Source organism: Pituophis catenifer, unplaced genomic scaffold, assembly GCF_029215685.1.
Source record: "Pituophis catenifer annectens isolate HBS135680 unplaced genomic scaffold, rPitCat1.0.hap2 SCAF_2, whole genome shotgun sequence".
Classification (NCBI taxonomy): domain Eukaryota; kingdom Metazoa; phylum Chordata; class Lepidosauria; order Squamata; family Colubridae; genus Pituophis; species Pituophis catenifer.
In genome coordinates this window covers 259,760,452-259,778,117 of record NW_027256882.1, presented here as the reverse complement: position 1 = coordinate 259,778,117, position 17,666 = coordinate 259,760,452, and the positions used below count along the sequence as shown (strand labels likewise).

Genomic DNA, 17,666 nt, shown 5'->3' with positions numbered 1-17,666 from the left:
AAACTAGTTGTAGCACATTACCAACTATGTTGCTCATTTTTTTTTCACTAATCAAGCTTCTTGAAAAGTTCTGTGAAATCAAAGCAACATGTTGACAAATAAGGGAATTTGTCAGTAACAAATTCTTAAGTAGTGACTTACATCTGTATCATCAATGATCACACAATCACCTCTTTGTTTGTATTTTTACAAATACAAATGAAATCCTTTCATTTATATGTGAAAATAAATCTTCCATTTAGATTTATTTTAATACATAAATGTTCTATAACACTTTGGCTAAGAACTCAGTGTTTGTATGAGTCCGAAATTTTTAACCTTTGTTTAGCAATGACATTGTTTTGGGCCATTATTTATCCTTAGCGTAACTCAATTACCTCTTTATGATGTACCAGAATTGTTAAATGTGCACAATTATCTGTTTCTAATTAATTTAACTGAGCATCATTATAATGCATTCAAATTACTTTGGATTTCATTAGGAATAATTTGCTCCTCCTATTTAAATTGCTAAATATCTAATTTGCAATACTCACAGTTAAGGGCACCAGCAGATTAATATCAGACCAGATGTGAAGGATATATAGGTTTGTTGTCTATTTTGTTCTTAACGTTGTTATTGAAAATTAAAATAATTTTATTAAGGCAAGACTTCTGTGCTTTTGTATAGATCTTATTCTAAAAGATTATTTCCGGATCTAATGTTTGCTTAGTATTACAATTGTTAAAAATGAACAAAGGATAAAATTCCTCATCATGGCAATGGTCTTTTATTTGTACAGTAAGAATATTCTTTACAGGTCCCTAAACTGATCAGTCCTCTAGGGCAGATTTTAATGAAATTACATGGCAGATGAGAAACTATTCTTTTTTATAGATGTATTAGTTCCATCACTTGATAAACTGTGCTAGATATCATCCATAAATTTTAGATAAACCATTCTGAGTTTTAACTTCACTTTGTGTTTTGCGAACAGCCTTTTTAAAAACTAAACGGCCTCTTTTTATTCTTCGGCAGTGTGTGGCCATAGCAACTCTGCCACCTTCCAAAGGTCAAATCTAATTGTGAGTTGTTTTACAAAAGCTTTGCAGCAAGGTCATTTATTTCTCAAGCAGAATAGACAGTTTTTGGTTACCATTTAGCAATGTTTCTAATGTATTTCCATAAAATACAGTAAATTTTAACCTTACTGGTTATGCTCCTTATTTTTCTTGTTACAACTATTTAGTTTCTTACAGCTAAATATGACCCCTGTTTTGTCCGATCAGATGTATTACAGATATTTGGTGTATATGTTTACGTAGAAATGTTGCTTTCTTGGGTCTTTGGTGATTATAACCTTTGATAGATTTACAATTTTAATAAAATGATTTATTTATCTGGCAACGAAGCAAAAGCAGTTATTATTGTGTATAAGTTCAGGTTACGAATCAGAGCTACATGAATAATGAATGGGAATGACACATCCAACATCCTGACAATGAATCTGGCCCACTGGAGTGTGAAGGGAATTCTAATAGAAATTCATGTCTCTCTCACACAAAGAAAGAGCTGCATGTACCCAGCAATTGGGGGAGGATGATGGAATTCTCTGTGTGATGAGATGAATTTTCAGTGAGACCCTCCCTCCTCTTATTTTTCCCTAGTAGCCATTATTTCTCACTAAATGTGTCCGATAATATCTAATACAGAAGAAAGTTCTTTGAAAAGGCACCTTGCTGAAATAGTAGCCACTGTTTCCATCCAAGCCATAATTTGGCCACCAAATGTATTTCCTTGATGATTGGCATGAGGAGGCAGGACGAGTTCAATGCTCTGCACATGAGTGCAATCGGTGTAAACCACATCTTTCTCTTTACTGCAGACATGATCTAGAACATATGACCCTGGTGTTAGGATAATTGCCAAGCACTCCAAGTACACATAGATTTCAATTGAAGTTACAATGTTTTATTCTAGCACAGCTTTATTGAATTTCATAGATATCGATAACATTTGTATTTCATTAGAAAAATCCTATCACTTCCAAATTCTTTTAGAACAGACATTTCTCACGTGCACTATTATTACAGGAAGTTCTCCAGTTATGAAAGCAATTGGGACTGCAATTTCTGTGGCTAAACAGTGCTGCTGCAAAGAACAACATCACATGACCGCATCACTTAGCAACAGTAATCTTGTAGTCCAAGCTTCTGTCATAACTCCAAGACTATACAGGTCATTAAGTAGGAAGAGACAGGATCTCCAGATAATCAAGCTAGCAAGTGAAAGCTGTGGATGAGAGCTCTGGGCAGGCCGGGCTTGCTGTGGTCAAGAGGGGGGTTGCCGATGGCAGGGATTCCGGAGCATGGGAGGGTGTTGTGGTGGGTACCAAGGACAGGCACTCCAGAGTGCAGGCAGAAAAACAGCACCAGGGAAACTTGGAAATCACAATCATGTGATCGCAGCTCACTGTAACATCATAATTGCCAGCCAGGCACTGAGCACATATATCACACTCCTGTGATTATGGAAATATTGTGATGGTTGGAATGGCAAGAGCTGGTTGTAGGTCCCCTATGTTCCGTGCTTTCACAACTTTGAATGGTCACTGAATAACCCAAGGACTACCTGTATTGATTCTGATCTCTAAAAATGTCATGTTATATATCTTTAGAGACCAAATTGATTAGTTAGAATTATAATGGTATTTAAATGTATTTTAGAGATAAAATAGGAAAGAAAATACAGTATCTTTCTATTATCAGGAACGAAGATATTCCTACTAAAAGTGTATGTTTTTGTTTTAAATGCCAGCCAGGCTAATCTGTCACATGATTCCACTTGACCTAAATTAAGCCTTTGGCTTCTGTCCCAGTTTCATTAGTTTTATAATCCCAGAGTTGTAGTTGGATCCACCTAACTGCCTTGCATTTTGGACTTACTTATCAGCCGGTTAAATTAGTAATTTCAACAATATAATTGAGCTTTGCTTCTTTTTTAGTGAACTCTGTGCTCATTTTCAGCAAAGCAATCATTTGATAAATTCATCCTTACTTTATATACTTTTTTTAGGATGGGCCCAATGCTTGTTTCAATAATATTCTCTTAAAAGTGAAGATCTGAAAATAAATAAGCTGCTTTCTAATGATATGCCTTGCATAAACAAAATGTGTATGGGGGTGGGGTGAATGGGGTGATTGTATAAGTTGAAAGAATGGGTTCTATCGTTTGTCTTGATTCTGTTTCAATGCATGCATTAATTATGAGTTCAGAAACATGTTGATGTTAGAGTATGGAAACGAAACAATGACTAGAGAAAGCAATAAGCTAATGGAAAGCTTGTCTATATTGCTCCTAGTTTTTGGAGATCTAAAGCAGGAATATCACCTCACAGAAGGGCACGTGGCTCTCTTTTATATCTTTTCATATTTTATATTTTTCATAAATGATACATTACACAATGCTGTGAGTTCCCAGGGCTTTTTCATTCAAACGATGCAGCCAAGGAACCACTGGAACTTCTCCCCATTTCAGAGAATTGGAAATGAGGAACATAACATTTGTTTTACTGACCATTATCCATGCCACATTTATCCATTAGATCATTTAATACATGTTCATGATCCAGTCGAATTTTTCTTCGCTCAGCAGCCAGGGCATGCTCTATGAAATCTTGCACAGTGAGAAGCTTGACTGGCTTTAGGTTAATCTAAATATTAAAAAAGAAAAGAAAACAGTATCAGCAAGTCATAGTAAAATTATATTATGAACCCATTAACAGTAAAAAAATTATTTCTGCCACATCTGTAGTAAGCTTAATACTAACCTAAAATATTTACTAACCTAAAACCTACTAATCATTTAATAAACAATTTCTAATAATTTATACAATATTCTAAACATGAAAACAAAAATCATGAAAAAAAAACCTAGAAATGCAAGATGCTAGGGATTATTCTACATCTTTAAACTCTATAACTCAGTTTGCTGCCTAATCTACAATGTCCTTAAATAGTTGATTTCAATGATCCTCATTAGCTTTAGTGTACAGGTGATCCCCCAAACTATTTCCTTGCAATAAATGGAACTATGGAGATGTGAACAGAACTTGCATTCATTCATTGCCTCCCCAGATTTGCTCCGGGTGATTTTTCAGTGCTGTAGTGCAATGCTGCAGATTTTTAGAGATATCCAGGTAGACGAGAAAATGTAATTGCCTTTCCATTCTTTAAGCAAAAGCTATCCTAGCAGCACATATTGTTAATTGTATATTGTCCTAAACATTCTAGATTACCAAGATCATTGGCAATGGTATATGTGAAAATGGGTTCCTTTTTGAAAAATAAAAATTTAAATATGGCAGCTTAGGAACAATGCTAATAATATCTGCAAGCAAAATGAATGTTTTATATTAGTGAATTATATAAATACATTATTTCAAAAAAGGAATTGCTGAAAGTAATACATGGCGCAAGAAAATATTTAGAAAAGGTACAATGAAGTTATTACTCAGAAGTAAATTTTTTCATTCTTTTATTGTCAATTTTTTAAAAAAAGGAAACAGTAAATAATAATGGCTTTCTGGCAAGTTCACAAAGTTAGAAAACAGAAACATTAGAATTTTTCAATGAAATGTTTACCTTCTCTTTTTCTACTGGCCTTGCAACGTATGTAGAGAAAGCCACACAAATTAGTTTTTGAACATTAGTTAAGGGATCCTGTAATGTAACTCTGACACCAACCTATGTGCAGATAACAAAGCATTGTTGAATTCTAGGCAATTACATAATTGTGAACAAGTGCATTAGTAACAACTATTCTTTTCATCTTAATGGAAATAAGAAGCTTTACTTTTTTCATGTATACATCATAATCCCAAGCGACTATGCGGCACTATTAGGATCCACATCCCAATCCAGACACCTGATGATGATTTTATCTCCCACATGGAAATCCCTCGGCTGCAACCTCCTTCTCGCCCACCAGCGCTGCTGGTTGGAACTCTGAATGGCCCAGAACTCAGTATGGTGGCTGTGACAGGGATATGAAAAAGGAAACCCCCAGCTGCTGCCGCCACTGTGGTGAGGGGGCCACCCCAATCTGGCTGCTCCCAGCTGGCCACGCCAAGTTGACCCATTCTATGCTGGAATTGCCACTGCTAAGCGGGACATTCACATGATATCTAGACATTTGTATTTATTACAGTAATTCAATTTGTTTATTTAATCTTTATCACATCTTTTATTAGAGGTTTACTGCTGTAGCCTCTTAATTTTAACTGCACAAACAAGTCTTTATAGGACATAGGGCTGAGAATGACTGGCACAGAGTCACTTATAGACTAACTTCAGTTTCTATGTTCAACTCTTTCAACTTTGAAAAAAAATGTTTTATTCAAATATTTAGATATTTAATATAATGCTGAATTTGGAAAATAAAGCTATTAAGAGTATGGAAATGAATGAAGAAAAAGCCATCTGTGATGGAATTTGCATGAATTCATTTCTTCCCTTGCTTCATCCTGCCTAAATATAATAAAATATAGTATTTCAACTTAAATAAATACACTTATCTCTTACCTCCATACTGGTAGTGAATGCCCTGTTTACCTTTGCTGTAATGCTGATAATCTGCCCAACTCTGTTTAAAAAAATCATATATAATTACAAAACACATAATTTTATGTGTTTTACAATATCCAAAACTGTAATGTACACCTATGTGTTTTGGAAATAACTGATATAGAAATCACATAATTTCAAATATCCTATCTTAATATTATGGCCAGAAGTGAAGGGGGAGTGGAAAAAGACTCTCTATGGATCTCAAAAGATTATTGTCCTTTTTCCTTAAATGTCAATGGCAGGAATACTGGCCAAGCAAACTCTTTTCACAATTAGTCGCACTTGAAGAAAGAATTTACAAGGGAGCCTTTAAATCTGAATTTAAATCTAAATTTAGAACTGTCCAGGTAACAACTCAATGCCTGATTGTTTTGTCCATTTAGCTTAATGTCATGAAAACTAAGTGGCAACACGTCTCCAAAACATTAAGATTTCCCACTTTGCATACTAACTGTTTCAGAGTTGGTATTCAGCAGGTTCTGACCAGTTCTGGAGAACCAGTAGCGAAAATTTTGAGTAGTTCGGAGAACCGGTAAATACCACCTCTGACTGGCCCTCTCCCTCTATTCTCTGCCTCCCGAGTCCCAGCTGATCGGGAGGAAATGGGGATTTTGCAGTAACCTTTCCCTGGAGTGGGGTGGGAATGGAGATTTTACAGTATCCTTCCCCTGCCATGCCCACCAAGCCACGCCCACAGAACCGGTAGTAAAAAAAATTGAATCCCACCACTGAACTGTTTGTTTTATCTGGTCCTAGAGCAGCAATCCCCAACGCTTTTGACACCAGGGGCCAGCTTTGTTGGAAACAAGTTTTCCATGGAGTGGGAGATGGTTTCAGTTTTGCGCGCTTATCTGCTGCTCACCTCCAGCTGTGTGGCCTGGTTCCTAACAGGCCACAGAGCGGTACCAATCCATTGTGGCGTGGGGGTTGGGGATCCCTGTCCTAGAGATTGAAACTAGGAACCTTTGGAAACTGTTTACCAAGCCAGACTATTAGTCAATTTAGAATTTCAATCAGAAGTATTTGCTTCTCTTAGGGAAGGTAGGAAGTAATTTAGGACCTTGTTGAAGAATGCTTCAACAAAGGATTCTGTCATTTTCTAGATAGTTTATTTTTTTTATTTTTATTTTATTTCCAATTTCTATACCGCCCTTCTCCCTGAGGACTCAGGGCGGTGTACAGCCAGAATTAAAAACATGCAATACAAATATTAAAAAACAATTAAAATATCTATAAATTTGGCCCAAAATTAAAAATCACTACCAATTAAAACATTTAAAAATTTCTTCTTAAGCCAGCCTGGCTTGCTGGAAAAGATGGGTTTTAAGGGCACGGCGGAAGGCACTGAGGTCTTGGATTCTCCTTATCTCTGGGGGCAACTGATTCCAGAGGGTAGGTGCCCCCACAGAGAAGGCCCTCCCCCTGGGGCGTCACCAGCCTACACTGTTTGGCTGATGGCACCCCGAGGAGGCCCTCTCTGTGAGAGCGCACGGGTCGATGGGAGGTCGTCGGTAGCAGCAGGCGGTCTTGAAGATAGCTAGGCCCTATGCCATGGAGCGCTTTAAAGGTGATGACCAACACCTTGAAGCGCACCGAAGACCACCGGGAGCCAGTGCAGCTCACGCAGGAGCGGTGTTACATGGAAGTGCCATGCTGCTCCCGTCACTACCCGCGCTGCTGCGTTCTGGATCAGTTGGAGCCTCCGGGTGCTCCTCAAGGGGAGCCCCATGTAGAGAGCGTTGCAGTAGTCAAGGCGAGAGATGACGAGGGCATGAGTGACTGTGCACAGGGAATCCCGATCAAGAAAGGGCCGCAAGTGGCGAATCAGGTGAATCTGACAAAAGGTCCCCCTGGTTACAGCCGTCAGATGTTCTTCCAAGGACAGCTGCATATCCAGGAGGACTCCCAGATTACGAGCCCTTTCTATGGGGGCCAAAGACTCGCCCCCAATAGTCAGTGGTGGAGTCAACTGACTATATCGGGATGCCGGGAGCCACAGCCACTCAGTCTTGGAAGGGTTGAGCTTGAGCCTGTTCCTCCCCATCCAGATCCGCACAGCCTCCAGGCACTGGGACATCACTTCAAGGGCATCGTTGGGGTGGCCTGGGGTGGAGATGTACAGCTGGGTGTCATCAGCGTACTGGTGGTATCTCACCCCAAAGCCACGGATGATCTCACCCAGCGGCTTCATATAAATGTTGAACAGAAGGGGCGAGAGGACCAATCCCTGCGGCACTCCACAGATGAGAGGCCTTGAGGTCGACCTCTGCCCCCCTGCCAACACAAACTGCGACCGGTCAGAGAGAAAGGAGGAGAACCACCGCAACACGGTGCCTCCCACCCCCAACTCTTCCAGCCGGTGCAGCATGATACCATGGTCGATGGTATCAAAAGCCGCTGAGAGGTCTAACAGGACCAGAACAGAGGAGCAACTCCTGTCCCGAGCCCTCCAGAGATCATCAACCAACGCGACCAATGCCATTTCCGTGCTGTGCCCAGACCTGAAACCCGACTGGAACGGATCTAGATAAGATGTTTTCTTCAGGAATTGTGGAAACTGTCGCGCGACCACACTCTCAACAACCTTCGCCATGAAGCGAAGGTTGGAGACAGGACGATAGTTGGCCAATATTGCCGGATCCAGGGAGGGCTTCTTGAGCAGAGGCCTCACCACCGCCTCTTTCAAGGCAGCGGGGAAGTGACCCTCACTCAACAAAGCGTTGATAACACCCTAGAGCCAGCCTCGTGTAACCTCCCGGGAAGCCAGTACCAACCAGGAGGGACACGGGTCCAGTAAACATGTGGCCGCACTAAGTCTCCCCAAAATCCTGTCCACATCATCGGGAGTCACAGCATCAAACTCCTCCCAGATAACATTCTCAAGACTATTCCTCGTCACCCTGCCCTGATCTACCCAGTCAGAGTCCAAATCCCCCCGGATCTGACCGATTTTGTCATGCAGGTATTGTCTGAAATCCTCCGCCCTGCCTTCCAAGGGATCCTCCACTAGTTAGTGTCACTTAAGGAACATTGCTTTTGTTCTCTAGAACCTTGGATCTCTGAAGAATGCACCTTATCAGAACAAACTACATAAATCCTATTTAATTCATTATGATACTTTATCCAATTATCTTCTGTGTATGTTTATAATCCAATTTCTATGTTGATATTTTTTATTTAAAATCAGAGACCAAACAGACAGATAAAAAAAATTGATCAAAAGACCAAATTCAATTCCAGTGCTTTCTAATGATGATCACTGTTGAAAAGAATTTATCTATTTTCAAGAAAACACTGGATGGATCTAATTAAACATGCACTATCTCTTCCGCAGGTCATCCTAAACACTTAGGAAGTATTATTAACCCTGAGGGCTATTTGTTTCAATGTTGGGAGTGTACTGCTTGCTTCCATCACAACAAAAGTGCATGTTTTTAACACAGACCTTGGGAATTAGAATGCAAGGAACATTGCCCTGTCATAGACCATTGCATTTTCATTTGTGACTGATGAGAACCTTTTGAATGTAGCAGTCTGAGAGCTCTTGCTAAGGATCCAGGAACAAATGCAAAAAGAGGAAAAGAGTCCAAAGTGCAAATATTTGTGCAATAAAAATATAAGAACAGGAAATGATTCTATAATGTAGGGGGAAAAGGCTCTATTTTTTTCTCTGAAAGGTTGAAAATTCCATGCTCCAAAAATACCAAACACAGCTGTCCTACATACGAAGTGGAATAGTACATAATTGGCCTAAATATTATATTATAGCCAATTTGCTACATGTATTGTGTTCATTTTTCTTGTGAAAAAGCATGTTTGGGTAGGATTCAGTTGTCCCGAGAATTTAGTAACATAATTATTTTTCAAATTTCTGAACCGCCATCTCCTTCAGAGGGATTCTGGGCAGTATACAATAAAGTATGTATAAAAACAGTACATAAAAGTTTAAAAAATTAAAAAGAAGCAAGGATAATAAAACACTGTTAAAATTACTTAAAATTACTAGTCACAGCTGCACTCCCCATTCAAGGCCACAGAGCCATGTTTTAATTCCTTTTCAGAAGGCCAGGAGAGTGGGAACCTGCCTTACAGTGGTGGGATTCAAATTTTTTTACTACTGGTTCTGTGGGCATGACTTGGTCGGCATGGCATGGCGGGTGTGGCTTGATGGGTGTGACAGGGGAAGGATACTGTAAAATCTCCATTCCCTCCCCACTCCAGGGGAAGGTTACTGCAAAATCCCCATTTCCTCCCGATCAGCTGGGACTCGGGAAGCAGAGAGTAGATGGGGGCGGGGCCAGTCAGAGGTGATATTTACCGGTTTTCCGAGCTACTCAAAATTTTCGCTACTGGTTCTCCAGACCTGGCCAGAACCTGCTGAATACCACCTCTGCTGCCTTACCTCCAGGGGAAGAATATTACACAGGGTGGGGGCACTTTTCCAGAAATCTAAATTAAAGAACACACCTTTCATTTATAAAGAAAAAAATCCCTGTTTTGGAACATTTTTTTCTTGTTATTGGCAAGTACATCCACCTGTCAAAGTAATGTAAATGAAGCGGGCTCTGATAGATGACCACTGGATAACTTTCTATTCACTCTATTCTAAAAAGCAATGCATCCGGTTGGAAAAAGTACAAACTCAGCCAAAATCCTTTTGGTACCTCTAGGAGGCCTCTAAGTTGTCAGAAGAAAGGAACATTCTAATGACATACAGCTTAAAGGTTGGTTAGGTCAAGGGGATCCACATGAGTTAAAAGTTGTCTATCGTCAGAAGATGATTTGAGTCTATGCTTCAGTAATCTACAAAAAGAATTATAACTGTTTTGCAAAGAAACTCAGTAATTAGGAAATGTCAATTAAAAATGACAAATGTATATGACCATATGAATTGCTGAGTTAACAGAATCCTTTGTCTAGAAGGGTATAAAACCATTGTACCTAATTTCTGTCTTTGTTCAACGCTTCATGTACAGAGCTTTGAACCTATTGCGCAATATACAAATTGTCTCTGATTAATCCAAATGTTGTGTTTGTCTTATTAAATCCACAACAAAAGGAATCTTGGATATTAATTGAAATAAATCATTATTGTCCTTTTAATCCATACAAATGGCTTACAATTTGGAATGTAGTCTTGGCCTTTTGGTTAAGATCAAATGTAACATGTAGTGAATGCACTCTGTTTTTGAACATTTTGTTATTTTCCCACCTAGCATCAAATTGAAATGCAGTCACAAACCTTTAAGTGTTGAATTTTGTGGAACATTTTTAAAATTTGTTCTCATTTTCTTTCACTAAAGGTAATTATGCACAGCAGTGCTGCTGGGGTATTTAATCTTAGGTTCAATGCAATTGGAGATGTCAAAATAACTGAATCAGCCCTTTCCCCCTTTAAATGGAGTGCAGTGCTACATCTGCTGGTTCTTCCTTGCAAATGTCTCTCCCAGCCCAGTTTGTTTTTCATTTCAAACCATTTGGAGGAAATCAACTGGAGACCATTTACAGGGAAAATAACAGAAAATGAAAGTAAGAAAGAACTTACTTTCTTTAGGACATGAAAGGAAGCAACTATTCCTTGAACAACCACATTATAAATTCATGAAGCATGTACAAGAAATGTGACAATTAATGACTTTTTAATTTATCAATAATATTCATTATCAGATCAAAAAATTAAGAATTAAATACCTTTCTAAAAATAATTTAAATTTAATGTTAAGAATTAAACTGTAAGAAACAAAACAAATTAAGTTGCAACTCTCAGATTTTCACAGTAAATGCTTTATTTACTGTTAAGAGTAGAAAAGATCAATATACTGTATCTATAGAAATTTAAATTTTCTATTTTCTTATAATGCTTTTGCAATGAATCATATTCCTAAAGTGCCAATTATATTTCTCTGTTTATATATACTGATTAAAACTATGGTATTAACTAACAAACTATAGTAAAGCTTGATAAAATTAAGATCTACCTGGCTGTCTCTTCAAACTGTATGTCATCCACTGATGCTGTTACACAGGGAATGCCAGCATGTTTTTCAGCTTAGAAGAAAATAGAGTTTATTGGAAGTAAAATTAAGTACTGGGAAAAAAAACAGCTTATTTATTTATTTTATTTATTTATTTGTCAAACACGTATAAGATAACAGATATAAGTATAAACATGATCATGAATACAGTATAAGGATACGAATAAATGGGGACAGTAGGACAGGGATGGTAGGCAGGTTGGTGTGCTTATGCACGCCCCTTACTGACCTCTTAGGAATGGGGTGAGGTCAATAGTAGATACATCATATAAATTTACATCATATAAATATATCATATAAATACATCATATAAACAGTAGATACATCATATAAATTTATATTAGCATCCATTAACTTTTAAGCAAGATTATTTTACTATTTTAAGATATTTTTAGAAAAGATATCGAAGAATGCATTGTTGTATGATTGTTTGTCCAATATAAAATAATCCAGTACTGAAATGCAGCATTCAACTTTTATGAGAGTAACACTTATGCATTGAGGCATCTCTGCACAGACATGCCAAGAACTATGTTATTATGTCTGTATGGTAAAAATTAAAAATTATGTAATGTTTGTATAATACTAATGTTAAAATGATGAAGAAACTGTTCACACCTTTGCAGCTCAGATAAAATGACCACTGGACTGAATAATTATAATTTCTGTCTTTTTCCCCCCCTCTCCATGCAGTTTACATAAAAATTGGGATGGCAAACCAGCTCATGATGTGAGAGTTCCCTGACTGCAGATAAAGGAATAAACTTCCTTCTTCCAAGTCAGACGACCGCCTTACTTATCACAGCATTAGATTTCAGAAACCTTATCTGCGCCCTGAGATACCTTTGTTGAACCTGGGAGCTGATGTGGGAAAAGCAAGCCGTCACCTGTTATTATGATATGCTTCTTTATTCCTATTAAATAACTAAGATTGATCCAGCAGCACACAATATAATACGCAAATACAAAAAATATACTCTGCTTGGAAAAAAATATTGCCATATTTTTTATCATGATTTTTAAATTATCTTATATTCTAATTTCGATTTCAATTCATTCAATGGAGTGCTTCAGAATGCTTCCTTCCATTTCTAGATTCCCAGAAAACATCAGTTATACTAGATATATACTGTATAAACATATATTATATATAGATTATATATATATATATATATATATATATATATATATATATATATATATATATATTATAGATAGATACCATGTTTCCCTGAAAATAAGACCCTGTCTTATATTTTTTTTGAACCCTGAAATAAGCGCTTGGCCTTATTGCCATGTGCTCAAAAGCCCAATTGGGCTTATTATCAGGGGATGTCTTATTTTGGGGGAAACAGGGTAGATAGATAGATTACAATTTTCTCTTCAAAACCAGAATTGAGTAGGAAAGAATGCTTAAAGGATTAAGACTTCATTATACTGAAGAACACCTAAATACTGTCAAAAATAAAGTTTTTGGGAAACGATTTACAATGTTTGAATCATGTACTGTATTGCACAAATTACCATAAAACTGGGTAAGCAATTTAAATATTACACATTTTTTAAATATTTAAATGAGGTATAGCCTTGGAAGGCTGAGTAGAATAAATTAGGAACAAGTAAGACAATTATGAAATCATAAAAGAACAACCAGCATTAAAACTGTTGTATGGGAAAATCTTTTCCTCCATTCTGCTTAAAGTAGAAATTTAGGATGCCTACTGTGTAAGTCCTTAGAAACACACAAATCCAAATCTGCAAAGGATTACTGGGGCTTTTCATTGGAACACTTGCTAATTGGAACTCTTCCTTATGAGTGTAAATGAACTTGCACTCAATTAAAGCTTCTATTTATAAGGTCCTGCTCAGTTTTTGTAAACATCTCTCTCCAAAGAAGTACAAATTCTTGGTTAGATAAGGTTTGATCCAACTAAACAATTATAAATATGCCTGATATAACTTTTTAGATAAATATATTACTTCCTAGAATAACAGAGTTGGAAGGAACTTTGAAGGTACTCTAGTCCAAACCTCTGTTCAGGCAGGAAGCCCTATATTTCAGACAAATGGTTGCCCAATCTTTTCTTAAAAACTTCACAGTGCTGAAGCATTCACAACTTCTGGAGTTAAGTTGTTCCACTGATTGTTGTTTGACATCTAAGGAGCTAGAAGAATTTTTAATTTGCATACTAGAAGGAAAAAGAGCCTTATATAATAGCAGCTAAGTTCTTGATTTGATATGGCAGGTTGATTCTGAACCATGCCTATCAAAGAGAAGAATTGGGGGGAGGGCACATCACAACTGCCTTCTAGAACTTGAGGTGCTGTCACAAAGAAAAGGGGTTTACTTATTCTCCAAAGCACCAGAGGAAAGGACAAGAAGTAATGGGTGGAAACGTTTTAAAGAAATATCCAACCTAAAGAAATTTTCTGACAATGAGAACAATTAATCAATGGAATAGCTTGCCTTCCAGAGTTGTGGGCGCTCCATCACTAAAGGTTTTCAAAAAATCTTCAGTGGACAACTATTTGACCTGAACAACCATTTGACCTGGATGACACTGGACAACCATTTGACAAGGATGGTATAAGGTCTCCTGTCTTGAGCAGGATATTGGACTATAACACCTCGAGTTCGCTTCCAAAACTATGGTTCGATATTCTATGAAGTATTTAATTATGTTTTATAAAGCCTACAAAGCATAAACATCTTAAAATTACAATGTAAGATCAAAGCAGCAGCTTAGCATAGATATAATCAAATCTCTGTTGAAAAACTGTATGGGTAAAATGTGAGATCAAAACACAAAGCAGTCCAAAGAAATCAATGTTAAAAATAAATAAATTTAATGGAGCTATAAACTGGAATTAGTGGGTTTGCACTAAATATATTCCAAAATGAAGAAAAATTCTTAAAAGAATAATTGTCATAACAGCTTACTTATTACTGGTATTCTTCATTTCCTTCTACATTGTTGTAATAGATTACATATTGGTTTAAAGAAGCAGCCATAAAATTAATATACAGTTAGCATTCTGCAATTCAGAATGGGGGCCTGTGCAGAGAGTTGAAAAAGTCAAGAAGTAGAAAACATGTTTTCTGTTGAATTATTATGATAGGTTGCATAGTCAGCCAGAAATTTAGTCTGGATCTGGCTTTTTTTTTTTTGTCCACTATCAAGTCCTTCCCAAGGACCTGGGGAGGTAGATGTTTCTATTTAATAATTTTAAAGGTATCATCAACCATCATAAGATGTAAGCTGTTCCTAGCAAAACTGCTTTTTGCAATTGACTGATGGTGATTTTGTTAATGTGCATTGGGCTAGAAAGTGGGAAATCATGTGTTCAAGTCCCATCTTTGCCATGAAAGCCAGCTGGATGATGTTGGGCCACTCACTCTCTCTCAGCCCAACCCATCTCATAAGGTTGCTGTTATGGGAAAATAGGAAGAGGAAGGTGTGTTGGATATTTTCACTGCCTTGAGTTATTTGCAAACATAATAAAGTCAGGATACAAATAAATAAAACGGCACAATTTTATTATTTTTTATTATATTTTTATAATTTTTTATTCCTGCAGCTTTTATCCAATTAAACTATCAGACATTAAATCAGCATTCTCCAATCTAGGGACATGCATATGAACTGGGACTGCCGTTCCAAGATGCACCAAGCAACCGAGATAAACCAACGTGCCTATAATCTGTTAGTAATGGTTAATAATGGTTAAGGACCAAAGTTGCAAAATACTATAAAGGTAAAGATTCCCCAGGACATGCGTGCTAGTCATTTCCATCTCTAGGGATGGTGCTCATCTCTGTTTCTAAGCCGAAGGGCCAGCGCTGTCCAAAGACATTTCCGTGGTCATGTGGCCAGCATGACTAAACAGCGAAGGTGCACGGAGTGCTGTTACCTTCCCACCAAAGTGGTCCCTATTTTTCTACTTGCATTTTTTACGTGCTTTGGAACTGCTAGGTTGGTAGAAGTTGGGACAAGTAACGGGAGCTCACTTCGTTACGTGGCGCTAGGGATTTGAACCGCTGAACTGCAGATCTTCTGATCGACAAGCTCAGCATCTTAGCCACTGAGCCACCACATCCCTCTAAATATCAACAGGTAAACTTACTGTTGCTGGTTTCTTAAAAATATGTTTGAAAAATAAAGTTTCCTCATACAGTATAGAATGTTCTTTAGTCCAGCTATTATTTCATTAATCCAATGGTAAATTATTATTTGGATTGCCCAGAAAATTATCAGGGGCTTTATACTGTATATTCCAGGATGGGTAGGTAGATAGGTAAGTTACATTCATGGTAAACTTTAAAATAATCGTAATCGAAAGACTGAAGAATTACTGATAAACCCCACTTAAAATTTATGAAAAACAGAACTACTACTACTATCCACAGGAATTTAAGCAAGAATCCCTTTAGGTTGACTCAGCCTTCCATCCTTTTGAGGTGGGTAACATGAGGACCCAAATTATTGGGGGCAATATGCTGATTCTGTAAACCGTTTATAGAGGGCAGTAAAGCACTATAAAGCGGTATATAAATCTAAGTGCTATTGTTATTGCTATTGCACTAACTACCGTAACTAATAGTAGGCAAATATATATATATATATATAGAGAGAGAGATTTTCTGCTGTGTTCTTCTCCCGCCTGCCCATTGAGCCTACGGGTTTTGCAGCTGCAGAAAAACCCCGGCGACCCCGCAGATGGGGTCCCCAATGCACGTCGCTCTAAGAAGGAGGTGCCCCCGCGAGAGGAAAGAGAGGCTCGCGCTTACCGGCCAGGCACGCCGTGGTATCGATCCACTTGAGAAGCTGGCCGGGGCTGAGGTCGCCGAGGTGGTTCGTGTGAGCGGGAAGGAGAGTCTGACACATGTGCACTTGCGCGCTCGCCATGGCACCGTCTCTGTCGCCGGCAAGCGTCCCTTTGCCGCGGCGGCTCTGAGGGCGAGAAACGGCCGGAGTTTCGCATTCCCTCCCCCGGTGCTGTGGCGCTCACGCGTGATTGAATGTGTCCCGGCGCGCTCCTGCGCCTCTTATGCAAGACCGGCCGCACCGTCCAACTCGGCTGTTCGCTTTTGCCACGGGTGGAAGGAGTGCGGCGGTTTCACCTTTCCCCTCCTTCTCGAGCTGTGGCAGGTAGCTGCGAGCGAGGTGTGGCTGCGTCGGTTCAGCTCCTGCGAAATAATTAGAATGAGAAATAGCGAGGTGAGGCGCATCATTGAAGCCAGTCGATTTCAGCTATTGCGCTGCGTGACTGGAATTGTCTTCTCCAACCAGAAGCCTTTCAAGTATGTTCCGAGGCCTGTTAGCACAACTCCAACGCAGGCTGTATGGGAGATTAACAGAGTTGGAAGGGTCCTTGGAGGTCTTCTAATCCAACCCGCTGCTCAGGCAGGAAACCCTACACCATTTCAGACAAATGGTTGTCCAATTTCTTTTAAAAAACTTCCAGTGTTGGAGCATTCACAACTTCTGGAGGCAAGTTGTTCCACTGATTAATTGTTCTAACTGTCAGGAAATTTCTCCTTAGTTCTAAGTTGCTTCTCTCCTTGATTAGTTTCCACCCATTGCTTCTTGTCCTGCCTTAAGGTGCTTTGGAGAATAGGTTGGCTCCCTCTTCTTTGTGGCAACCACTTAGATATTGGAACACTGCTATCATGTCATCCCCTAGTCCTTCTTTTCATTAAAGGTACTCAAATTTGTAAACCCAATATTTCTGAAGAGCTCTGTCCAGAGAAAAGCCTGGTGTAAAGTCCACAAGTTGAAAGTCAGCCTTAGGAAAATGACATGTATGGTTCTTTTTTTCCTCAAGGATCCCATCCAAGATTCTTAAATACCAGAGTGAGGAATTAAGTAAGGAATTTCCAGGGGTTTTTTTGGCCATCAAGCCAGATTGTTCCCATGCCAGAAGTCATCAAGTAAGCCTAGAAAAAAATGTGTAACGCTGATACCTGCTCAAAGGAAACACGTGGAATGTTGCTCAATGTGTCACAACTTGGTAGCTTTAAAT

The 17,666-nt window shown here is 38.5% G+C and overlaps 1 protein-coding gene across 1 annotated transcript in view; it reads right to left on the bottom strand.

Moving 5' to 3' along the window:
* The window catches only part of ACOT12 (acyl-CoA thioesterase 12), a 30,172-nt gene extending 13,623 nt beyond the window's left edge, over window positions 1–16,549 (bottom strand). The window contains exons 1-6 of the mRNA XM_070935788.1: window positions 16,432–16,549; window positions 11,586–11,655; window positions 5,563–5,623; window positions 4,624–4,725; window positions 3,557–3,692; window positions 1,716–1,872 (exon numbers count right to left, since the gene is read on the bottom strand). Of these exons, the coding sequence (XP_070791889.1) occupies window positions 1,716–1,872; window positions 3,557–3,692; window positions 4,624–4,725; window positions 5,563–5,623; window positions 11,586–11,655; window positions 16,432–16,549 (644 nt within the window). The remainder of the gene's footprint in view (window positions 1–1,715; window positions 1,873–3,556; window positions 3,693–4,623; window positions 4,726–5,562; window positions 5,624–11,585; window positions 11,656–16,431) is intronic.
* Window positions 16,550–17,666: the final 1,117 nt, after the last annotated feature.